The sequence below is a fragment of the Lepisma saccharinum genome, chromosome 20, assembly GCF_977018435.1.
Source record: "Lepisma saccharinum chromosome 20, izLepSacc3.1, whole genome shotgun sequence".
Taxonomy (NCBI): Eukaryota; Metazoa; Arthropoda; class Insecta; order Zygentoma; family Lepismatidae; genus Lepisma; species Lepisma saccharinum.
In genome coordinates this window covers 50589258-50616787 of record NC_139248.1, presented here as the reverse complement: position 1 = coordinate 50616787, position 27530 = coordinate 50589258, and the positions used below count along the sequence as shown (strand labels likewise).

General features: G+C 38.7%; 1 protein-coding gene across 1 annotated transcript in view; it reads left to right on the top strand.

Annotated features, from left to right (window-relative positions):
- Positions 1–3189, top strand: part of LOC146003460 (uncharacterized) — an 87569-nt gene extending 84380 nt beyond the window's left edge. The window contains exon 6 of the mRNA XM_083141749.1: positions 189–3189. Coding sequence (XP_082997875.1) covers positions 189–634 — 446 coding nt within the window. The 3' untranslated portion in view covers positions 635–3189. The remainder of the gene's footprint in view (positions 1–188) is intronic.
- Positions 3190–27530: the final 24341 nt, after the last annotated feature.

Here is a 27530-nt window from a genome sequence, read left to right as displayed (position 1 = left end):
TTCACTGAGCACTGTAATGCAGTTCTCTGTGTAGCTGCAATATTGTAGTTAATTCCTTACATTGTCAATGTGGAAAAGAGAATAAACAGTTATTCGGAATTTGCTATTACAGTAACGTTTTGTATTAGTAGATAGTTTAGCAAAACTATTAAGGAAACCGATTGCTTACAATTCTAATTTATTTTCAGCATTTCCCGGATTATGTTCCTGCTGCCCCATGAAGCCATCTTCCCTAGGATCCAGCCTCCACTCGATGACGTCACTGTCCGGAGCCACATCAGTGTTAACGAACTCTCTAGTGTCGCTGTCAGAGCAGGAGAGGTCCTTAGGCGCCCTCTCCGGCCAAGACCACCGGTCCTCGAGCGTCGCCGAACTGCGACGGAAAGCCCAGGAGCACTCGGCGGCGCTTCTCCAGTCGCTGCACCAGGTGGCTAACTTCCAGCACGCGGCGGCTGCCTCCAGTCTGCACCAGCACGCAGCGAACCTGCAGCACGCTGCGTCCCTTCAGAACGCCCTGAACCTCCAACAGCCGAGCGCGCTGCAGCAGGTGGTGAATTTGCAACAGCCCATAAATCTTCAGGCTCTTCGCAAGACGGACGCCAGTGCAAGGGACACGCAACAATCTCAAACCTAACCTAACCTATTAAATTCACAGTCAGGTTTGGTAGCCAGCGTCATCCACTTCAACAACGTTAAGAGTTTAAAGAACTGTTAGTTTTCGTATACGAATACTCTTTCCGGTAGTTTCTCTTCTTCTCTAAACTATTTAGTTGTCAAATTCAGTGATGCTAACGTGCAAGGTTATGAAATAAAAACTGCTGTAGTTCATGTAAAAGTACTGGCAAAATATGCAAATAACAATAATCTTGAAGAACATTTTCCAACATTTATTTATACTTAGTACACATAGAGCCACAATATTTCGCGAACAACAAATGTTTAGTTCTACCAGCATATTTACAAAGCAATTTTCTTTCCATGAAATATCACATCAGGTGGAAAATATTACAATTATATGATGATATCTGAAATATAGTTTTACAATTGCTATCATTACAACAAAAATAATCAAAATTTACTTTAAATTATTTGAAATACACCGCACTATTGTTTTGTTATTCATACAAGGCATTATGATTTTGCAGTTCTTGATATTTTGTGAATAGTTGCGTACCAAAATGCAAAAAACAGTATATGTGTTGCCACGTACTCACTCCCCTCTGTAACTAGAGATGAAAATGTTGAGAAATATGTAATAATAAAAATGTTTACAAGGTATTATGATTTGAACAGGTCTCAATTCTTGTAACTTGGAAATACTCAAGCGACATAATTTTGGGTCTCCTAATATTGACCGGCGGCTTGTTTCATTGTCCTGGATGGCAATTTACTACAAGAAGTTTCTCTGTCCCTTGCAATTTAGAATAGTTTTTTTTTGGTTTAGAGTAGCCAAATAACTTGTTTATGTGGTGAAGTTTTCAAGTAAAACAATTCTATGCCGTGTCATAATCACAACAAAATTACATATTGGTTTGTTGATGCAATCTCCCATTAAATCTTTCATATAGATTATTTCAATAAAATATTCCTAACATCTCTCAGAACTCAAGTTTGATACTCCTTCTACGTTTCAGTATCTGAAGTGCCATACAGGACGGCGGGCCAGTTCAGTGGAGATACTACAAATACTTTATGTATTAATTAATGGTCAAATACAAATGTAGTGGTTTTGTTTGAAAGTGTATTTTTAAAAAAACCTGAACCTGTATTTTACTTTCTGGAAATGTTGTTTCGTAGAGAAGCCAAAATTAGTTCCTGATATAATGCAGGGTACACACTTTTATTGAGAGCAAAGCCAAAATATGAATCGACTGACTATTCACGTTAGTAATCCCATTTTTTCAGATCTAAAGTTTTGCCTTTGTTCAGAATGAGGCAAACTGGTTGATTTTAATCCCATTAGACCATAAGCAAAAGCGTGTTCAATAAGTAATGAGCATTTTGAGCTTTTTGAATTTTGCAATATAAATTGCGAGTTATAAGCCTTCGTTTCAAACATTGTGGTCAAATTTTCTCTGACAGACACCACACGGGTTAGAGGTTCAACTGTACGTAAGCAAGCCATAATGAAAATACGGATAACGCGGAACGTACATTACAAAAAGAATATAAAATGGAAAAAACACAAATTATGTGAATACATTTCCACAATGGTATGTGAGGTTTTCGTGCGAACTTTTTTGGTTGAAAGCTTTTAATTTTCCCCTTACTTTACTTAAAGAAAGTGGAGAGTTAACGCACTGTTTTTTCTACCTTTCAAATTGTTTATTTTTGATATATTGTAAACATGGTTTGGCTATGTGCAACTGAAAGATAAAAAAACAATTTTAAGTTTAAAAATTACCAATTTAAAGATTTGATAGACCCTATATTGACGTTCCAAAATACTTCATATCTTGCAAATATGTTAGTGCTCTATATAATCATTGTTTTGTTGATCGTTGATTCTAAAAGCAACATATTTAGTTAAATCGAAAACATTATTAATCAATAATTATATTCCTTTTCAGTTAGAACGCATTATACAGTAAGTAAAATACATGACAAGCTTGCTGGATTAGGTTTGAAAATAAATATCTTAGAAAATGTTTAAAAAGATTTACCACTAATAGTTTTACTGCAATTGGTGGTAATGAAAACTATGGCGGCATGTACAATATTTGATTGAAAATGGTAGTTAACTGGATTACATAAATCTGTTCTTAACTCTTTTCTAACTCTACCTCGATTAACTAAGATACACTGGAATGAAAAAGGTATAATTTGTTGTTGTTAATGTATGCATTTGTAGGAATAAATTCATGATACTTGTCCTGATATGGTAGAGTATATCTACACTTAGAAAGCCGTTTGTGTAGAAACGAAGATATTGACTTAAAATAGCTCTAAATACAATAATGAAAGTGCAATACATTGTAGTGTAATATATGAAATGTAAACTTCATCTGTTCTTCTTCAACGATTCTTTCAGCTCCGGTATAGAGCTGAGTTGCTTTAAATTAAAAATAAAAATGTCTATACGATACGAACGTTGTAATATTGTAAATACTTACACATAATATAAATGTGCTTATAATTGTTAAGTTGTTATAAATGTACTCATTCTTGAAAATAAATAAATAAGATAAAACTAAATTAACAGTTTTTTTTATCTTTCTGATTCCGATATGGCAAAATATAAAGTGGGAAGAATAATGTTTGTGTAGAGTATATAAAATCGAATGTAATAATTTCATAGAGATTTGATAATGGCCTACTTATAAAGGGTTGTTATATCCAATTATAACTATAGTTACTGTACGAATATCCTAAGCAACAGTTTTACAAAATTTGTCAAATCTATAAATATCACCTTGGGAGCAAAGAATAATTGCAGTTAGAAACAAATGAGATCACGATTAGAATGTAACCCCAACAAGAATCGAACTTGGTTTATCTTGATTACTCCTAACACCTGGACGGCAGTATATTATGTTAGGTTAGGAATCACATAGGCTTAACTTTCCTTATACATTAGGGTAATAATGAAAATGAATGCACACGAAAGGAATGGCTGGGTGAACCACAAAAAAATACATGTTTCTTAATTTGTACGACACTATAAGTTAAATACTATTTGAATTTAAGAAAAATCTATTTTTTTCGTTGCGCCAATTGTATTTTAAATCACATGTTTTATGTTCAAATCCTGCAGTCGGCCATTCTGATTGAGGTTTTAATATGGTTTTTCTTTGAACTATGTTTTCTGTTGTTGGGATGGTACTTTTAATGAAGGCCATAGGCGCTTATACTTCCTTGTCTATATGCTCTTACCCTCCGCCACGGTCACCATTATGGTGAACACAAGCAACATTAATTAAATTACCAACTAATCACAAGTGTAATAGACACTATTGTTGGGCTATAGCTATATCGTCTAGACGATATATATCGCGATATTGAAATAATATCGTCCAGGCGATATCAACTAGACGATATATCGTCACGATATTTTGGCGATATATATCGTGGCCACGATATGTATCGTTTCCACCAGTGCCGGATATACAAATCTTGGCCCCCCCGCAAAAATATTATCAAAGGCCCCCTGTACCTACCTTTACAGCTCCAACACTCATTTAAGTGTATACACACACACACACACAAATACACATATATAATGTATGTGTGTATGTGATTCTTGATCTCATGTTGACAGTCACATATAAGGAAGGCCCTAGAGGGTGATTCAATTCATTGATCGATTGATTAATCTAGTTTATTTTACTTCGCGTTTTGTACCTCTTGGCTAATTTGCGGGATTAGTTATGAAATGATGAAATTGATGAATGGACATTCACAAACAACCAAGCCCGGGCGGGATTCAAACCTGGGACCCTTGGCGTCGCAGCGCGATGTGCTAACCGCTCGGCCACAGGGTCCGGCTAGAGGGTGATTCAAAAGTCCCTTAACACCCCCTATAAAAAGTAAAGGAGTTAGGCGGGGTATTATTGGTCATGATAGAAACAGGTTAGGCTTATGGGAAACCACATTGGTCTGTTCCATGCGGACGGTCGTCATATTGAATTCAAAGAAACCTTCATCACTGCATTTCTCGTGAAATTCTAGCCTGATTCGTTTGTAGTCTGACTGCCACGCGGGAAACCCGGGGTGGGTGATCTAAGGTCGGAACTTTTCCGGGCTTTGTCCCCGTATGAAGCGGTTCTAGGGCTCACCCAGACCCAAATGAAATGGTATCGGGGAGATGCAGGTACGGGTGACCGCAGCGTGGTGCTGATCACATCACCTCCAAGATGGCCGACATCGAACATATGGGGTCCACATACCCTAAGTGTTCCTTCATGGCACGATGCTATATGCACAGAGAACTCTTAACTTTACCTCTACCTATATACAGGGTGTCTCAAAAGTAATTGTACAAACTGACACAGGTGAAAGTACACGATAATAGAAGCAAAAAAAGTTTCAGTAAACATAGGTCCGCAAACGAGCCGTTTTCGATATAATAGCGAATGTGTGATTACAAGCCTTCACTGACTTCATTGTTTATAAACGTCGTCCTAGTTGGGGAAATGCTAATAATGTGTGTGAATGTGTGGGTACAAGCAGTCACTGACTTCAGTGTTTGTAAACGTCGTCCTAGTTGGTTAATTACCAATAATACAGTATGAAAAGTCAGGAGATCTCATTGCTTTTTTTTAACATTCTACTTACTTTAACAAGGAATACGACGTCACCTCTCGGAAATGTTCTGTTTGATTACAACGCCACCTCTCGGAAATGTTCTGTCTTGTAAACAAAGAGCAAACCTCGGACCGCGCAAGGAGTAAAGCATTCGGTGTTTACAAAATGCAATCAATGACGGCTTTTAACCACACATTCGCACACATTATTAGCATTTTACCAACTAGGACGACGTTTACAAACAATGAAGTCAGTGGCGGCTTGTGATCACACATTCGCGATTATCTCTAAAACGGTTCGTATACAGACCCATGTTTACTGAGACGTTTTGCTTCTATCTATCGTGTAATTTCACCTGTGTCAGTTTACGTTATTACTTATGAGACACCCTGTATATTGTATAGAATCGTTTCTGTACCCCTGAGTAACTACGTGTATTGTTTACATATGCATGTATACTGCGATCCACTAGTATTGCTCGGCAAATTGTCCATGACTATTTTCATTAATTTTTCTCTTACATCCTATGTTTCTAAGCGATGGATTTTTATGTATGCTGGTGGAGAAGTTGTGAAAAGCTTGTTTTGAGTTGTGTTTTTTTAAATTCTTGAAGCTCTTATTGGGTCAAATTAAGAACTCGAACATGCCTATTATTTTGATGCTCCAGTCCTTGTTATTCCGTTTCTTTTTTCTCTCTCTCTCAGTATTTCGGTAAAATTTGCACTATTGAACTATTTGCACCAAAGAACATCGGTGGATTCTGAACATGTTACCACGTGATATATATATATATATATATATATATATATATATATATAGCATACATAATATTTATCATGTCAGCTACATATATCGTGTCAAAAATTGATACACAACTTACCCTCTAATGCCACGCAAGCACTGTATCACTAAAATTAGAAATAAAAGCATTAAAGTAAGCTGCACATGAAATTCAAATTCGTTGTTCTGGGCAACCATCAATAATCAACATGAGCCGTAAACAGTGTTAGGCACAAAAAAGAAAAAAAGAAAACTTCGTTGACAATGCTAGACGAATGCGAAAATATGGAAGCACTTGTTACAGCTAAATTAGTCTTTCAGCACTTAAGGTGCATGAGTAGTACAGTAAATGTGCATCCCACTGCAACCCTGATTTTTCGACCTCTAATAAAATCGCACCAAAACCTCAAAAACTCACTTTCTCTCCACGTTCCGCGCCTCATTTATTGCGCTGACGATGTTTCACGGCGCAGAAAAGCCGTGATGAGTAAATTCACTTTCTCATCCTTCAAGGATGAATGCGCCTTATCGTAATTTTCCAAGTCCGGGACCAATGTTTATATATCGTGACCTTTGTAAACCTCTCGGGAACGATGTGATCTCTCGGCCACACGCGCGCGCGCGTGCCTCTCATTATTTCTGTATTGTGACGCAAACAAACAAATAATAATTGTTTTTTTTAGGATTCCTGGCCCCTATAACCCCGCCAGGAGTGCGTGGTGCCCAACCCAAAAAAAGGTTCTAACGGCTGCGGTTAGATAACCACACCTCTATAGAGTTTCACGTGTTTGTTTTTTTTGTTCTCTCAAACTTCCATGAAACTCTACAGAGGACCTCCGTAATGCATGCAACGTGTACTAACGACTCTAGTGTTATTTGATGTTGTAATTTTTGATATAGAGTTTTATTTGTGAGATAGATAAAAAATTATGTTTATTATAATATTTTGTTGATGAAGATGGAGAATATGTGTGTGTGTGTGTGTGTTACAAATAAAGTTGCATGCTTTTTTTCTAGTGTGTGTATGTGTATGTGTGTTTTGATGTTCGACAGCATCTGAAACGATAAAAAAGAAGAATTTCATTGTTAATTTTCTCATGTAAAAAAAAACAACAACAACAAATTTTGTGCAAATTCTGATTGTCTCGTGCTATAGTGCAAAAAAAAAACTGATGAAAAAAAAAAGACATTGTAACTGATCTGAAGTGGTGAAAATTGATATTGTAACTGATCTGAACTAGTGAAATTCGTATTATCATTGTGCTAGTACAAAATTCTTATTGTAACTGATTGTGCAAGAAAAAATGTTAAACCTGTTAAAACTGCTCTGTGACCCTCTCGTTCTTCACGTCGTGGATGAAAGACTTCTCTGCAATCAGGATGACGCTGCAGACGGTGTCCTCGGGCAGCGCGTCCTGGAACTCGCAGACGACCTTGATGTTGGTGCGATCATTGACCACGACCTGCTTCCGCTTCGTCGTGTTGATGCCGGACATGGGTCTGTGGGTTTTGAATTCGCTGGGCGTGTAGTACATGTCCACGCTTCCCTCGGTCACGCGCTTGTAAGAGGTATAAGCTTCGTAAAGTTTGAGGTAATCATCTTTGGTCATGTCGAGGTTGTAATTCTCGCGCGGGAACACTTCGTTCCTGCCATTCTTCAGATAAACGTTCTTGATCTTGCAGTCGTCGAATTTACTGGAATCTTTTTCCTGATTCTTGTCCCTCCCGGTCTGAAAGAGTACAATGACGAAATCTGGCATGTCGAACTGTATGTTGTTGAACTGCGTCGTCACGTCGAATTCCATGTGACTTCCCGACGCTAACTTCTGCACGCACTGGTAACCGTGAAAGTGAATCGCCACCTGCGGACTTTTCAAGATCTCCGCTTTGTACTTGAGGGCGTAGTACGTTTCGTATTCCACCACCGGCATTCTCAACTCCATGCTCCGGATGACGCATTTTGCTGCTTCGGGTAATGTGTTGGACAGCGGCGTGATGCCGGCCGCGTTCAAGTTGCTGTATCGCATCAGTGCGTCGTTGTCGTTGGCCGCTCTTCGAAATGTGATTCTCAGTCCTCCCTTCCACATGATCTCCTTGTAGTCGGAGAAGAATCCCGGAAGCAGACACATGGGAAAGAGCACCGTGTGACTTCTCGTTAATATTTTCGTCCCCGCTTCGAACCCCCCCCCCCGCCTGATAGTATGCTGCGTCCGTTTTGGATAATTTCAATGTTCCCACTGCCGTCGACGTGATGCCTGGATAATCGATTCTGTCGATGACGGTACCGTGTTTCCTCACCTCCACCTGCGAGAACAGGTGAGGCACGAAGTTGTCCACGAGTTTCAAATTGGCATTGGGCGGAAACGCTTCTCCGTTTTCCTTTTTCACCACGTCGAATTGAAGGTAGAGGTGCGCTCTGTGAGGATGAACGAACCCGTCGCCTACGTCCACGTCGTATTCGATCTCCCTGTTCGCTTCGTTCAAATTGGCGAACGTGCGACGGTTCGGAGGGAAAGATTGCAATTCGTAACTTTCGATTTGCTCCATTTTTTTTTCACTATGTGTGTTATTTATTATACGTTGATCTCCAGGACGGCCGTCGTCGTTGCACCTGCGAAATCCACCACGTCTCCTTTCTCGTTCGTCACCACCAACTCTATGTTGTCTATGCGGTTGCGACATACTGGAAAATAGATCGGCGAAGAGGGTGTGTAGATGATCGGTTCCATGAATTCGGAACTGGGTTTGAACGTGGCTATGATTCCCGTCTGCTTGTGACTTCCTAACAATCCGTCCGAGGATTTCGTGATCATGCCTTCCGCCACGTTACAGTGTACGTTCAAAGTTTCGATGGCTAGAAATTTAGGAATGTTGGTTGCTACGTGCTTGATGCCAGCTTCGAGTTTCGGGTGATTGTTCTCGAAACCTAAAAGTTCTCCTATGGTGCCCAGGTCCACGGTCTCCGTCGCGGACACGATTTCCACTCTGTGCGTGACCGAATTTTGAGAAAGGTACGTGCCTTTGGGTAATTGAGCTTGCAAAGTAGAAAGATTGTATTGGCCTGGCGTGACGACGATATGTTCGCTTCCGACGCTAATTTTGTTGTTGTGCTGCGTGACGTTAGGTATGAGGTACATGCTGTAGAATGCACGCAGAGCTACGGATTTAGGATAGACGATGTCGTCGTGCAGCGTGAGTTTCAAGATCGAAGATTTCCAGAAAGCATTGTGGAACCTGAAACAGTATCACGATGGGAGTGTTCCATCTCACGAGCGAATCTTCGATCTTGAAACTCACGCTGCACGACGACATCGTCTATCCTAAATCCGTAGCTCTGCGTGCATTCTACAGCATGTACCTCATACCTATTCTCGTGCCCTCTTCTCAGGGAATAGATGTTGGAATGAGAAGTTGTTTCTATCTTGCCCTCTTCTCAGGGAATAGATGTTCGAATGAGAAATTATTTTTCTCTTGCACCCTCTTCTCAGGAAATGGATGTTCGAATGAGAAGTTGTTTCTTTCGTACTATCTTATCAGGGAATAGATGTTTGAATGAGAAGTTGTTTCTTTCGTGCCCTTTTATCAGGGAATAGATGTTCGAATGAGAAATTGTTTTTCTCGTGCCCTCTTCTCAGGGAATAGATGTTCAGATAAGAGGATTTTTTTCTTGTGCCCTCTTCTCAGGAAATAGATGTTCGAATGAGAAGTTGTTTTCCTCGTGCTCTCTTCTCAGGGAATAGATGTTCGAATGAATAGTTGTTTCTCTTGTACCCTCTTCTGAAGGAATAGATGTTCGAATGAGAAGTTGTTTTTCTCGTGCTCTCTTCTCAGAGAATAGATGTTCGAATGAATAGTTGTTTCTCTTGTATCCTCTTCTGAAGGAATAGATGTTCGAAATAGAAGTTCATTCTCTCGTGCGCTCCTCTCAGGAAAATGATATTCCGGTGAGAAAATTTTCCCATACTGCCCTCTTCTGAAATATAGGATACCGTCGTGGCCTTCTATAAAAATATGAAATCATATTTACTAAATATTAATATATTTTGTAAAAACAAAATATGAAAGTATAAGGGAAATAATTCGAAGCAGGTATATCATTGTACTTGACGTAATTTGGTAGTATAATGTCAAAGGGTTAACTTCGCCCTGCTTTCTAAATTTTTTTACCATAATGTGTAAAACACAAAGGGATTGGCAACGTGAAATGCAAAAGGGGGCATCATGTAGTCCAATATTATCCCCTTTGGAATGCTAACTTCGATCTCTGCGGATAGTGTTGTCACGTCTTGTGACGAAGTTATTCCGCGAAATGTAGTAACTTTGTCACACCTGTGATAGGTAATAAAACTGCAAAATAACTAATTAACTAACTCTTTAGCCTTATTGAACCCGAAGGTTCATGGCTGCAGCAACACAGACCTTCCATCTGTCCCTATCCTAAGCAAGATCTATATACTATTTTCCATCCCTACCAATTTCCTTTACATCCATCTCAACATTAGCCCCCCATCTTCGTCTTGGTCTTCCTACTGGTCTCTTACCATTACGTTTCCCAACAAGAATCCTGTAAACTTTCGTGCCACATTGCCTGCCCACCTAAGTCTTCTTGATTTAATTATTCTAATAATATCTGGACATGAATACAAATTATGTAGTTCTAAATTATGTAACCTTCTCCACTCACCTGTCTCCTCATCTCTTTTAGGTCCAAATATTTTCCTAAGGATCTTATTTTCAAATACTCTCAATTTACGTGGGTCGTTCAATATATACGTTTAAGTATGCTGTAAAAAAAATATATTTTTAAGATACATTAGAAAACTATACATACATGTGTAGGAGGATCCTTCCTCACTTCTCCACATAATCCCCATAGAGATTCAGGTATTTGTCCCACCGTTGCACCAATTTGTCTATACCCTTTGCAAGAAAATCAGGGCTCTGGCTATTGAGCACTATTCTAACATTACGCTTCACTTCTTCATCTCTTTCGAAACGGTAACCTTGCAATTCAGACTTTAACACCGGAAAAAGATGGAAATCACTCGACGCTAAATCGGGGCTGTATGGAGGGTGGGGCAACCGTTCCCACCCCAATTCTTCAATTTTGTGTTGTGTTTGCACTGCTGAGTGGGGACGAGCGTTATCGTCAAGAAGAATGACACCAGCTGACAGGAGACCTGGTCGCTTATGTTGAATTGCGTTTTTCAGTTTATCCAATATTTGACAATAACGGTCAGCATTAATTGTTCTTCCTCGTTCCAAAAAGTCCATAAGCAGAACGCCCTTAGCATCATCCATGCTTCTGAACTCCTTATGACGCGAGTCCGCGTTTTCCGAACAAGCATTTACTTTTCGCCCTTGAGAGCATGCGCCTTTCACGTCTGATAACGAATCGATTGTTGTTCCTTGTAGACGAAGGATGGCGCTTGTCAACCATGTGCTTCTTTTTAATGGCATTGCTTTATACAATTATAGCACAGGGAAACTTATATATTGAAAGTCCCTAGTATGTTCCTCTTTCAATGTAAGGGACCAAGTTTCGCATCCATATAATATTATAGGCAAAATTACTGTTTTGTATATTTTAACATTTCGTTTCTTAGATATTAAACGAGAAGACTAAAGTTTATGAAGAGAAAAGTAACACGCATTTCCTGAATTAAGCCTACTTTTTATTTCCTCTTTAATATCATTTTCATTTGTTAGTATTACTCCTAAGTACTTGAATTTGGAAACTGGTTCAAAAGAGTTGTTATCAATAATTAGATTTTGATTATTTCCTAACACTTGGTTTCGGCCTGTAAGCATATATTTAGTTTTCTCTTTGCTAACTTCCAAATCTATCTCTTTAGCAAACGGCAAAATAGGCCCACTAATGAGGTAACTGCGTCATGCAAGGAAGCTTTTTACGTATGGATTGAGGAAAATGATCTTTATTTTGTATACAAAACAATTCACAATGCGATTACAATAAAAAGGAAGGAATACCGTGCCTGAAAAGCAGTTTGTGTACACAGGTAGTGCAATAGACACCAACCTCACCAAAGTCGCATCTGTACTGCTGTTGTTTGGATCGTTTATTGTACAAGCAGCAAATCTACTTGCTACATGAAATGCACCGAAGCCACTCAGGCCCCTTGTACAGTCACCGTCAATAAAAATGGGACATCTATATCCTTAAATACACTTTTTCCTGCAAGGCGTTACGTGTTATGTGGCCTTGACTCTTCATAATTGCATGAACTAAGGTATATAACCAACAGAGACCCTCAGGTGAAGGTGCTCTAATGCCTGTGCAAGGTCCAAGTTTCCAAGGTTCGATGCTCTGACCAGGAACATTTTTCTTCGCCATCTTCTCGGTGATTGGGTGCCGAAACCGGAAAGGCTAGACAAAGCTTAGCATTAAGAACAAAAAGTGGCAGATAGTGGTGGGGGAATAACTACTTCCTCCCACGCCTCCCTAATCGCCGCCACTGGTTGTCAAGAGACTACGGCACTTCTGCAAGGCTACAATCAATATCCTTGCGAACACTGGCAGGTCGTTGCTGAGTGTTCGGCTATTAGCAATTGAATGGGTGCAATCCTATTGCAATGAATGAATTCCCCATCATTTAAGCACTTATTTGTTTCTTTACGTCTTGCTTATCATGGCAAAGTTAAGGGTTTGTAGCCTTTCTACCACTTGCATTTAAAGCACTACATAAAAAGGGAAATATTGAAAACAACGAAAGAAAAATATAAAATTAGAAAGAAAAATTACAAAAAAAGGAAAAGAACAAATACACACGGGAATAAAAGTCTAACCTATACTCACCCACATACAAAAAACACACACACACTTTCCCTGTGCGGAATATTTTGATGTGACGAAGTTATCCCGGACGACGGTATTTTAAGCACAAAGATGAAGCTATGTTAAACATCTCTACGTTAACAATTGAAGGGCTCGGGTATAAAACATGGTAAGTGACATTTTGGTCATTTCTGAGTTCATTAAGGGAAAAGGTTATTAGAAGCTATATTGTAGATAAATTGTTTTTGTTTTGGGTTTACCAATTTCAGAAGGCTTCACTATCCAACGTAAATGGATTGACATGGAAATTTCACTCGAAAATTGAATGATGGCACATTTTACTTTGTAACTCAAAAATGACCGAAATGTCACTTACCATGGTTTACACTCGAGCCCTTCAATTATAAACTCAGCAGACTGTATTTTTCATTATTATGAGAGATAGTCCACGCTGTATTGAGTATTAGACGACGTGGTATTGAAATTGTCCACTGTAAGGTGGTACTTCTGATTCATGTAAGGTGCGAGTGTGTGGAGAAACTTGACTGCAATAAAATGGATACAGTTCAGTACCAAGTGGACATGTGTTATTTGATTTGGTTTAGTCACATAGTTGCAACCTTTTGTGCCAAAGTTAAGTCATTGACAGGTCAATGAGTTTAGAATAGGAGTTTGTTTTACACATATTCCTGCAATCAGTTCGTGCGTGGTAGGAGCCAATGCAAAAACTTGCTGACACATTTCTTGTCAGTAATGTAGACGTAGAATTTTAACGTTCATCTTCAAAAACTTGAACCACATGCAGAGTAAAATGTTTCGATTAAAATTGTTGAAGTGTTCACTCTTTACACTAAGATATTTTTTGTATGTAATGTCGGTGTGAAGAAGTTATGAGGTACAACGGGCAGACTTGATGTGATGTGAAAGTTTATTGTGAGTTTGCACCATTTCTTTGAAGACACAGAACGAACGATATACAGCATATGAAGTAATGATATTTAATTATGAATCAAGATATCTATTAAGAGCTTCAGGATCCATAGGCGTTCGCAGACCCTCCAATTAGGGGAAGCAAAAGTTTTGATGAAAGTCCAATCGGAGGGAGAAACTTCATTTCATTTCACTGTTTTATTGCATTGATGGGTATGCAACAGGGACGTGTTTGGTTTGTGTCTAGAACCACCGAAATCACTGTATTAGAAGAATTCAAACTTCCGTGCCACCAATGTTTTTTGCTCCATCTGTGGTTCAGAGATTATTTAACAAATGAATATGGTTTCGTACAGCAGATCGAAGCTACTACACATAATTTATTAATTTTCAACAGTGACGGTAATAAACAAAGCAGTTGCACCCTACACTTTTGCCACATTTTGACACTCGCAGTATGACCTCCTAGTACTAAGCGTTGCCTACAAACATAAACTGTCCTTGCCCCCTCCCCACTTGTCACCCAACCGCCGCTACTGATTTCCAATGTATGTGCATTTTTTTTCTGCAACTAACAAATAAAGTGCGTTGGAGTGTTAATAACAAGAAATTTGCTTCAAAACAAAGTTGGATAGTTCAATTTTACCATCCTCCATTTAATTGTTTGGAATTTTTGCAGGTTTGAAAATGCTTAATTTTGTCGGTTGATATTGTTGCTCATTGGCAACACTGTAGGTGGGTGGTGTGACCTTGACTGGACTGTTTTCGTGCAGAGAGCTTTAACAGAACTAAACCTAACAAATCTAACCTAACAACGAAGACGAAGGCATTGACGAATGCCCTCAATCGGATGTTCGACTAGTGACACCTGGGAAGATCAGGGGTGTTATTTGTTTCCTTTCTCTTCCTATTATGCTTCAATCTAGCAATTCATGACACAAATACGGTTGACAAAATACATTAAGTGTCATTATTTACAATGGAAGAATATGATTGACTTCCTACAATTAGAAAGGTACTCGTATTCAATTCTGATTGAAGAAGCTAAGACCGATGACGGAAATATTCTATGTAACAATAAGAAGTTTCAGAAGTGATAGTACAACCCGTAAATACATTTACAGATCAATTTGCATAATCCAACAGAAATAACCGCCACACAATCGTAAGGATTCTTGATTCATTCCAATAGGTTTATTTGTATTGTAGGTTTGAACTTACATGTGTATTTTAATATCATGAACTAGTTATAATCATTATTTACATGTTTCCGTGAAATGAAATGGAATCGTAATGAGTCGCCTGCCTCACCCCACATGTCACAGAACTACGAACTAAAATTTTGAGCAGACTCGTCAACACTTATCAACTGTCTCTCTTGTTATACGGCGGGCGCCCTACATGCTGGCAAGGGAGGTTGGGAGGGAGCGGGGAAGCGGGGAAGCGACCAATCAAGCGCGATGAGAATCACAGCAGCCTGTAGAACGTGCGCGCAGCACCTCCACCCGTGACATCGTAACTCTCGGCACCACCGCCGTTGTCAGGTTGGTCTGCTGCGTATTCTTCGCTCCCCACTTCCCCTTGCTTGCATGTAGATCACCCGCCGTAAGACTAGACAAGACCTATAACCAGAGCCTGGCCTAGATAAGGGTCACTCGGGCACCATGTAAAAATAACCGTTTGTGTACGGTTTATTACGAGATCATAGGACGCTTATACTTCCAATTAAGCAACTAATTTAACTTGCCGACTTCATGGTTTATTTTAATACATTTAGAAATATCCGGAATTAGTAAAACCATACTCTAAAAAATATTACATAAAAATCATGTACATATATTGTCTATCAAAGTAGTTACTTTGCACTATTTGTTTAATTATAAGTCGATCTCCGTGGCGGAGTGGATATCACTGCGCGCTGGATCTCTGGTTAGAGTCCTGGCCTGGGCAGGGGTGTTTTTCTGAGTGTCCCTTCATCAATTTCATCATATCATCACTGATCCTCATTATCGCGATTATCCAAAATAAGCGGAAAAGCGACGCTAAATAACAAAAATCAAATCATCTAAGTATAGAATGAAATCTTGAAGTATTATTTTATGTGAAACAATGTTAATTCATTATAGCGTCAAAATTCAATGAAAAGTAAACAAATTAAAATTATGGTAGAGAATTAAAAATTACCAGTTGGGTAGGTAAAATAATAGTTTGATATGAAACGAACCCAGTTTTGTAATTAAATGTGATGATCGTTGCACCAGCGTCACAAATATATGAAAGGATATTTTTGGAAACTTTAACCAGTTCTCCGTGATTCTTGGTTTTGACCACCTACACGTTCTGCTTATTACTCTTACGATACATATAAATAGCTTGTTTATTAATAGGAATATACTTTACATTGTGATTATGTAGGACTGTACTTCAAACTAAGAGACAAAAGCTCCATTTTTTCAGACACCTGAAAAACTTGGATTATTAGTCCCGCGTATATTGTATACTCCAGGCCCAGCACTCATCTAAGGCCTGCCCAGCAACTAACCTAATTTAGTTTAAAGACTTTTTTCGAGTAGACCTCATCTCCAGAAAGGTATCAACTCAGGGCAATCCCCGGCACCTACCGAGCTGTTGGGCGAGAATGAGTCAAGGCAAGGACTTTAAATCAAGGTTGTCAAAGGTCCAGCAATTTTAAATAATTTTAATTCCGATCCAGGAGAGAAAATCGGCAAGTGTAAATGGGTTCTAGACCATAAAGAACCTTTTTATATTTAAAGTATTTCAATTCTGTCCAGGGAACTTTTTTCCGAATTATTTTAAATACGGTCCAGGAACCTTTTTTCAATGAAACAACACAACTTGTACCAAATTTAAATTGTGCGAGCAAAAAAGGTTCCGGTCCTACAGCGGATCCCAATAGGACGAATTAGAATTTTTGGGTTCCTGGATCATTTGAAACCCTCCTTTTAATATATTTTCCTGCTCCCTCAAAATAGACAATAGTTAGAGGCTGGAGAGTTCAATGAATTAACAGATCTCTAACTACGCACTGGTAATGGTTAAGTTGGAGGATCTAGGTGAACTAATCGATCTCCAACCATTGAATTCTAACCTAACTTTGTTGTGGACATCTCACAAACTGAAGATTGAGTACATCTTGTTCTACCGTGTAAAGTAAGATTTCTTGTACTTTCTCATCAAATATCTTTAAATGATTATGCCAAGTAGGCCTTTGGGTAAGGATGTCGAATCGACCCTTCCTAATACAAGTATGTATGATACATCGTTGGAAAGGGTATGACTCAAGGATTCCAGAAATGTAGGATTTATGGTGAGGAAACAATTGGAAGTGGAAGAAATCATAGTTTTAAGTTTGTGGAACCTCCATTACAAATGAAACATAATGAGCCTAATTTACGTGCAGATGTAAGTTAAATGCCTAATTTGTTATTTTAGGCTTGTTTGGTTTAGTTATCTTCGCATAAATAATACATTTACAGTGTAAATTTATGCTATGAGAACCAAACCTGACAGACCTAACCTAACAACGTAGGCATTTCTCGAGAAACGTCACGACCCAAGGTAGGTTGTCCTCACGTTGTGCGATAAAGAAGACAAGTGAAGTCAGGGTCTTCTTTATAGCACAACGATCAGACAACCTTGAACAATAAAATAACCAAAAACCATATATTTTCCAAAAAATTGAGGAAAAACATCTTAAAATAACGAAAATAATTTACAGCTATTAAAAAATAGAAACTTCAATATCCAAAAATAAAATGAAAACCATAAATACGGATGAAAACACGAAATGAAGAAAGTTGAATCGTAGTGGAAAATAGCATCTATATCCACTTTAAAAACCAAAGTTCGATCTGGCAATACTGTGTGTTTACAACATGAATGTGGATACAGGAAAGAAGCTATGGTAAGTAATGTAAGAGAGTTTGTATTTTTTTACAGATCTGGAGCATCTAATTGAAAAATGCACAGTGCGAAATCGAAGCTCGAATTAAGTACTACGAGTGAACATATATTTCTTTTACGCCGAAACGGTAAAACACAAGGGTCGATTGTGGGTTTATATTTGCAATGAAACCAACCGTGTTAAAGGTACAATTGCCATCGTACACCATCTGTTATCGGACCAGGTTTTGAGTGCTTTCACTGACGATCAAACAACAAGTGCTTCTTACACACTCGGATTAATACGTTCATGGTAACAGTAGTATAAGCCGGAGACGGATTTCTTAAAATTTACAGGAGAAAAGACGAGAAAGTACTTACGGAATTGCGTTCTTGAGGACTTTCTGAAGCCGGGGAAATTGTTTTTTAGAATCGTGCAACGTATTTTGCCTGTAAATAAGGTATTTTTCGTCAATCATGCATCTCCGTTGCACGATAGCTCGTGCCGCCATTGCCGTCGACTACGTGAATCAAATGTTCCTTGCATTCGGTTATGTAACCCCCTCACAGTGTAGCAACCACGCGGAAGTTTGACAAGATGACGTGTGAGCGGTTGTTTTTTTTTCCCAATGTAAGGTAAGACTCTAGTTTACGTCCTTTTCCTAAGGAATACGTGTCATACATCGTCGGAAAGCTTATTTTATAAGGAATTCAACAACGTAAATCCCAAAGCGAGCAAAAATTTCCTGAAGGAGTAAATCTAGAAAAACCGATGTTGTACGGATATGCGCAATTGAACGTAATGGGGAATTTTTTAGATGATGAAGCACATATTTAGGGGTGAAATGAGTGCTAATGGAACCTAACCTAACAGGCCTAACCTAACCTCGTAGGCATACCTCGACCCCGTGAATGGATAGTGGGGCTATTGTGAACAAATCGAGAAAAACCGATGTTGTCCGGATATGCGCAATGGAACGTACGGAGGAATTTTTTAGATGATGAAGCACATATTTAGGGGTGAAATGAGTGCTAATGGAACCTAACCTAACCTCGTAGGCATACCTCGAACCCGTGAATGGATAGTGGGGCTATCGTGAACAGAAAGTGTAAAAAGAAAAAGGTACTTACCCGAAGAGATGCCGGGTGCCGCACCGCGAATGCAAAGAAGCAATCACCATGCAGATAAGGACGTAAAGTAGAGTCTAGCCTCAATTTTTGCTTAAAAACCTTTCGTGAATAGTTTGTGCGGCATTTATCGGTTCATAAGTTTGGAAACACTGCACATCAGCTGACGATACTGCATATCAGCTGACGATAGACAACGTGAGTCAAAATTTGGCCGCCGAATTAGCAACGACCAATAAATGATTATAATGTTAAAAATAACGCTTTTTTCATGGAAAAAAAAGTGATCCCCAGCTTGAAAAATCTTCCGCTATGCATATGAGGTAAGTAGCAATGATTTAAATTTGAAAACAAACGAGTTTAATGTGTCTCCGGCTTATACTACTGTTACCACGTTCATTTTCACAGGGAAGTGAGTCGGTCAGTACCCACGTGATTGCTTAGGCAGGTAACTAACTAATCGTCTAGTCTTCTTAAACCCGAAGGTGTATGGCTACAGCAACACAAGCCTTCCATCTGTCCCTATCCTGGGCAAGATAAATCCAATCTTTTCCATTCTTACCGATTTCCTTTAGGTCCATCTCAACGTTATCTCTGCATCTTCCTCTTGGCCTTCCTACTGGTCTCTTACCATCAGGATTTCCAACAATAATCTTGTAGACTCTTCTATCCTTTCCCATTCGTGCTACATGGTCTGCCCACGTACATCTTCTTGATTTAATTATTTTAATAATATCTGGACATGAATACAACTTATGTAGTTATAAATTATGTAACCTTCTCCACTCACCTGTCTCCTCATCCCTTTAAATCCAAATGTTTTTCTAAGGATTTCATTTTCAAATGCTATTAATTTATGTTCGTCTTTTAATGTAAGGGGTCAAGTCTCACATCCTGCTTAGACGAGTTCTAATGAATATGCATCTCCTATAATTTCCATAAAGAAAACATTTTTCTTTGCTCCGTTGTTACGAGCTCTGCCATCTGTGCGAATGAAATGTACACTCAGAGGAAAGAAAGGTTCTCTGTAATTTGTGAAACGAATTATTTCCAGGGCTGTGGTCGAGGGTATACAGAGGATACACCGTAGCCAATACCCTCTGGTTATCCTTACTCAGTAGCATATACCTTGTTCTTCAACGCGTATACGTTCTACTTTCGATTACTTTAGTATTTATGTTTTTAAATGCAATCACTAAAAGACTTGTTTCATACTTTTTTTTTTCAATTTTAAGAATACCTTCGCCAAACCTCTTACGCAAAGTGTGGATGTACCATCATCATCATCACTATTCTACTATCAATGACATGTTTTCTAGAAGTTAAATGATTTCGACCATATATTTAATGGAATATAATCCAAAGTAAATGGAATCATAGTCTCTACCTAAAGTTTTAAAAAAACTTCAGTAGACCTACTCTGTGCAAATTTCGGGACTACAGAATGACTATTCTCCCTTATTTCAAGTTTAAAAATTATTATTAAGCCAATAAGTTTATCAACAAAACGCATAATTTATCTATTAATTGTTGGATAAAGTGTATAATTGGAGAGCATTAAATACATCTAACGTAAAATCAACTTTACCTCTAACTGTACAAGAATCTAAATTCTCATAATAAATATCTTACCTGAAATTACTCGCTTGTTGATACCTCAAGATGGAGTCATATATATTTTCACTTGGAAGCTTGATTCTTCGCACAACAGTCGAGTCTGTATTTAGAAACCATGGTAATATGAGTTGAGTAAGCTATCCATTGTTTAAAAGAATTTCCATTTAAAATGTGTCACTATTGTTCGGAAAAAGTTACGGATTTAGAAATCCTATCCATTAATAACATTTGAGTATGACATAATCATGCTGTTAAAACGACTTGTTCAAAAATATATACAAAATACTCAATTTTGACAAAAATTTGCCACTCAAAGTAGCTCCGACACGAATTTAGTCAAAAGTGACTAAATGCATTTAGTAATTTCATTTGAGTGTATTATATAGCCAAATGTGAGAAACCAAGTTATTTGTTTTTCGAGTAACATTTAGTCAAATTAGAATAACAACTGCTACTTAAGCCTGAGGTGCATTTAGTCATTTTTTGAGTAAACTTTAGTCAAAATTGAAGAATAATTGCTTTTCAAGCTTGAGGCGAGTTTCATGAGCGTTCGCAGAGGGACGGGGGTGGGGTATTGCTCTCCCTGAGATATTTGAGAAAGGACAATGTAATTCCAGTGGTGATATTTTATTATAGAGTATTTAATACTGTTTTCTCTGACTTGCAGGCTGTAAGTTATAGCAATAACTACCATAAGGTAGAACGTTTTCACCTCAGGATCATCTAGACCACCGTAACTAGGAGTGTGTAGAACGGAATCGTTTCGTCGGGACAGGATTGGGAAGGGAAATTTTTATAATCCCGTCTTTCGGGACTCAAAAGAAATATTTCCGGACCAGTCTCGGGTCGGGAACTTTTCGAAATTTTCGGATGCGGAGAAAATCTCGAATTCTACACGCTATCCCTTGTTTCTGCTCTTCTGGAATATATACCGTTAATTAAAAAGAAAAAGAAATATCTAATATGGTTGACTTTGACGCCCTTGTCCCCGCACAAGGCGGCTCTGGGGTGAATTTAGTCATTTTTTGAATAGATTTAGTCAAATCTGCAGAGGTTCTTCTCAAGATTGAAATAAATTTGTCGTTTATCTAGTAGCTTGAAAAATGACAAATTTATTTCATAGTTGAGACTAAACAAAACAAACAAAACAAAACGGGTCGGTGGACCCCCTGAAAATTGACATCGTTCATTTAAAGATACAAGAAAGCCGAAAGTTTGTTTCTCTTATTGTTAAGAACAGAAATAAAGTTCATTTAGTTAGTATTCGAACAGAATAATCAAATAAAAAAAGGCATTGGATCGAAAACATTGAGTGAAAAATACAGGAATAAGGTTATATTCTACAGTTTCATCCAAAGAACAAATGGTTTCACAGTTTTCAAAATTCTAATAATTACAGTTGTAGGTGAGAGGTGACACAACATAGTTTATATAAAAAAAATCACCCCAAACATTTAAAGCCTCTTCTTGAATGAGACGTGCAAAGGTTAATATCAAAATACATTCAGATACTGACTGCATAAAATGCAAAAGAAATAATGCTGGTATTCACTCGTTTGGTGGATTGAGTCTCCCATTTATCTACAGGGTGGGCGAAAAGTCCCTTTACATGTTAATAGCATAGTACAGTTAGACATGTAGATAAACATTGTTATGAATACAAAAACAATACAAAAACAGTATATTTTTTACTATTGTTGAGCAGATTGAGTCTTTATTATTATTTATTATTAACATTATTGTTGTTCTGTTACAGATTGTTGAGATAAGAATTTCCCGCCATAAGCTGAGTCCTGCGAATGTCACGTTCACTTCGGTTAGTGTGTGAAGGAAGTGGCAGAAGAACGTGGGCCACTGCATTCAGTCGAGAGAGTGAAACCATGGCGGATACAAGTGCTTTCACTGTTGAGGGGCGTTTGGTGGTTTCTGTGTGGGTTCACGAACGTCAGAACACAAAGAAGACAATGACTGACATTTTGACGGACTTCGCTGTGCGGTTTGGAAAACCGCCGCCATCACGACCAACGTTATTCGCATGGAAGAAGAAAACCTTTGCGACGGGAAGTGCTCTCGATGCACCACGTAGCGGAAGGCCTACGACTCGCACCGAAACTTGTGCTGCTGTTGCGGAATCAATTGAACGATCGCCGATGAAGGCAACCCGTAGGTGGTCTGCAGAATTAGGCATCACGCGATCGACTATGCGAGACCACATGCCGAAAGGCTTGAACGTTTCATGTTTTCGACATCCTCAGTGAATGAGTTGAGTGATCGTGACTTGGAGCAACGTTAGCATGCATGTGAAATGCTGCTCGCACGCTTCCCGCATGCAAATGATAAAAAAAAAACTTTATGTTCTCTGACGAGTGTGCGATTTATCGTAGCTCACGAAATCGTAACGTCTTTTTTTGGGCAAAAGACAATCCGCACTTTTATGAGGAAATCGAGTGCAATCTGTCGCATGTTATGATTTGGGCAAGGATAACGGCAGACCATCTGCTTGTACCATATTCCTTTGATGGTCCTGTGAACCAGCACAGCTTTCTTCACATGATTAACACGTGGTTGCTTCCAGAATTAACGACAAGAGGAATAGCTGACATCGTTACACTTTAACAAGACGGCGCTCCACCACATTTTGCTGTAAGTGTCAGCAAACGGATAAATGAACTGTTTCCAAACCGCTGGATTGGACGTGGATTACGAGACCTTCCAGCACCGTTGCCATGGCCTCCACGAAGCCCAGACCTCACCACACCGGACAATGCACTATTGGGCATAATAAAGGAAGTTCGAAAACGACGATACGTGAACGACAATCAACTGAAAGAAGGAGTTCGCATAGCATTTGATAGGATCACCCCTGATATGCTGCAGCGGATGCAAACAAGAACATGGCGACGCATCAACCTTTGCATCGAACATGGAGGAGTGCACACTGACGTTGTTGATCAATCAACCTTGAACCTTTGTAACAATATTAATATGTTATTCACAATAAATGTTAATGTTAACCAGACATTGTTTATTCAAAATAAATTTTAAATTTAAAAATAATATGCTGTTTTGTATTCATAACAATGTTTATCTACATGTCTAACTGTACTATGCTATTAACATGTAAAGGGACCTTTCGCCCACCTTGTACTATTCAACTTTTATCATTTACCCGATCCCCCCTGCCAAAATTTCTGGCGACGCCCATGGTAGGAGATACCATTGTTTTAGTTCTATAGATGCATAAATAAAAAAATATCAAAACTTCTTTACCAGGAAGGACTTATTAGTGTAAAATTTATCGAAAAGTTTTAAAATCTTCTTTTTTCTCCCAATAGATATCGAGAGTAATTTCATTTAAAAATATGAACTCCAGACGTTAGAGTACATGAAAGATGTGTAAAACAATTACAAGATATACGCGTATATATGATTGTTGAAATCATTTACAGGAGCTCAAAAATGAATATTTCATAGAAATTTGTTGGCAATTAATTTGTCAATATAGAAGCACATAGAGGCAAACAGAGAGGGGCTCAAAAAGTTACAAACCTTACACAAACATACCAGGTTCAAAACAGATAAGAGACGGTCCAATGAAAAGTTTATCAATAATACGAATAGTACACCATGATTTATTAGCTACAGCACTTAACTTTATTTCTGTAACATTGTGATAACATATTGAACAAAATTCTCGACACGAAAACAAAAAATAGTTCGATATAATTTCACCAGCAAACGAATTGACGAAACGGCCATCGAAGGTGAAGTATCCTCAGGAAATTGATGGTGAAATGAAAAGTTGCATTCATCGTGGTCCATCCTCATGGAAACGGTACAATAATGCAAAGTTGTTACGTTTGTAATCTGTTCTCAAAGAAAATATGTTACATTGAAAATCAGTTTCTCGATCAGCCTCTTCTCAGGAAAATAGATGTTCGAATGAAAAGTTGTTTCTCTTGTGCCCTCTTTTAAGGTAAAATACGTTGGACAGAAAAGTAGTTGCTCTCGCACCCTCCTCTAAGGGAAAAAAAGTTCGAATCAAGAGTTGTTCCTCTCGTACCCTCTTGTAAGGGAAAGGACGTTCGAGAGAAAAGTTGTTCCTCTCGCACCCTCTTCTAAGGGAAAGGAAAGTTCGAAGGAAGAGTTGTTCCTCTCGTAAAATCTTTTAAGGAAAAATATGTTGGAGAGAAAAGTTGTTGCCCTCGCATCCCCTTCTAAGGAAGAAGACATTCGAATCAATAGTTATTTCCTCCACACCCCGGGAAAATACGTTCGAATGAAAAGTAATTTCTCTCGTCCCCTCTTCTGAAGGTAAAAACGTTCGAATGAAAAGTTGTTCACTCGTGCATTCTTCTGAAGGAAAAGACGTTCGAATGAAGAGTTGTTTCTCTAATGCCCTCTTCTGAAGGAATAGACGTTCGGAGGAAGAGTTGTTCACTCGTGCCTTCTTCTGAAGGAAAAGACGTTCGAATTAAAAGTTGTTTCTCCCGTGCCCTCTTCTGAAGGAAAAGACGTTCGAATGAAGAGTTGTTTTTCTCGGGCCCTCTTCTGAAGGAAAAGACGTTCGAATGAAGAGTTGTTTCTCTAATACCCTCTTCTGAAGGAATAGACGTTCGGAGGAAGAGTTGTTCACTCGTGCCTTCTTCTGAAGGAAAAGACGTTCGAATGAAAAGTTGTTTCTCCCGTGCCCTCTTCTGAAGGAAAAGACGTTCGAATGAAGAGTTGTTTTTCTCGGGCCCTCTTCTGAAGGAAAAGACGTTCAAATGAAGAGTTGTTTCTCTAATACCCTCTTCTGAAGGAATAGACGTTCGGAGGAAGAGTTGTTCACTCGTGCCTTCTTCTGAGGGAAAAGACGTTCGAATGAAAAGTTGTTTCTCCCGTGCCCTCTTCTGAAGGAAAAGACGTTCGAATGAAGAGTTGTTTCTCTCCTGCCCTCTTATGAAGGAAAAGACGTTCGGAGGAAGAGTTGTTCACTCGTGCCTTCTTATGAAGAAAAAGACGTTCGAATGAAGAGTTGTTTTTCTCGGGCCCTCTTCTGAAGGAAAAGACGTTCGAATGAAGAGTTGATTCTCTAATACCCTCTTCTGAAGGAATAGACGTTCGGAGGAAGAGTTGTTCACTCGTGCCTTCTTCTGAAGGAAAAGACGTTCGAATGAAAAGTTGTTTCTCCCGTGCCCTCTTATGAAGGAGAGACGTTCGAATGAAGAGTTGTTTCTCTAATGCCCTCTTCTGAAGGAATAGACGTTCGAATGAAGAGTTGTTTCTCTCCTGCCCTCTTCTGAATGAAAAGACGTTCGGAGGAAGAGTTGTTCACTCGTGCCCTCTTCTGAACGGAAAGACGTTCGAATGAAAAGTTGTTTCTCTTGTACCTTCTTCTGAAGGAAATTACGTTCGAATGAAAAGTTGTTTCTCCCGTGCCCTCTTCTGAAGGAAAAGACGTTCGAATGAAGAGTTGTTTTTCTCGGGCCCTCTTCTGAAGGAAAAGGCGTTCGAATGAAGAGTTGTTTCTCTAATGCCCTCTTCTGAAGGAAAAGACGTTTGGAGGAAGAGTTGTTCACTCGTGCCTTCTTCTGAAGGAAAAGACGTTCGAATGAAAAGTTGTTTCTCCCGTGCCCTCTTCTGAAGGAAAAGACGTTCGAATGAAGAGTTGTTTTTCTCGGGCCCTCTTCTGAAGGAAAAGACGTTAGAATGAAGAGTTGTTTCTCTAATGCCCTCTTCTGAAGGAATAGACGTTCGAATGAAGAGTTGTTTCTCTCCTGCCCTCTTCTGAATGAAAAGACGTTCGGAGGAAGTGTTGTTCACTCGTGCCCTCTTCTGAACGGAAAGACGTTCGAATGAAAAGTTGTTTCTCTTGTACCTTCTTCTGAAGGAAATTACGTTCGAAGGAAGAGTTGTTTCTCCCGTACCTTCTTCTGAAGGTAAAGACGTTCGAATGAAGAGTTGTTTCTCTCGTGTTTCTTCTGAAGAAAAGACGTGAATGAAGAGTTGTTTCTCTCGTGCCTCTTCTTAGTGAAAATATGTTTATATGAAAAGTTGTTGCCATTCCGCTCTCATCTATGAGAAACGACACCGGCGTGTTTTTTTTTCTAAAGGGACAAAATGAGATTTACCCGAAAATAAGGTTGAATATTTTTGAAAATTAATTTTTAAATCAACGGGATGTAAACTTGTGGATCCTTTAAATTAGAGACAATTCAAGTCGCAAAATGAAAATCAGTCTTACTAAGTATTAATAATATTTTTAAGTGAAAAAATATAAGCGGAATGATTCGAAAGTGAAATATCGTTGTTCTCATGCACTATAAACAATTTTATATCATTTTGTAGTATATGCCGTATACAGGTTTAACTTCATGCTGTTTTTGACATATTTCACCAACGTTGCAAAATCTAAAGGAATTGACAAAATGATATAGGAAGCTTTTTGCCTATGGGTTGAGGAAAGAAATGTAATGCACTTTTTTACATACAAAGCAATGTACAATGCGATTCCAATTCGGTTAATAAAAAGGAAGGAAATTCATTCCTGAAACGCAGTTTGTGTACACAGGTAGTGCAATAGCGTCCCACTTGTACTGTGGGTTTTTGTATCGTCTGTTGCACATGACACATATCCACTTTCTACATGAAATGCACTGAAGCCACTCAGTCCCCTTGTACAGTCACCGGTAATAAAACAGGGAGACCTTCATCCTGAAATATTAGTTTCCCTGGAAGGTGTTATGTGTGCTGCCTAACTCTACGGCGATAAGTCGATTTGAATAGCAAATTTTAAATGACAACTTCTACTATACTGCTAGCGGGTCCAACTGGCGGCTGCCCTACATAGCTCTATTTGTCCCTGAATCGTCTTCGGGGGTGTGTGACTCGATGAGTGTCAACAACCTCAGTTGTTAAGTAAAAGATGTAGCATCGCTCTCCCGTTAAAATGTTGCCAAGCACACGTTTGTTTTTGTCAATTTCTTCAATTAACTTGTTTGTGTACAAATTTTCCGTGCTTTGTATACTATTGTACAACTTTTATCTTGTAACGGCGCTGATCATCTCTCTCTCATTTTACAGTACGTTTGTCAACATTCTGTGTATCCGACACTCATTTGTTTAGTCCCGCCAGGAACTTTCGGTACCT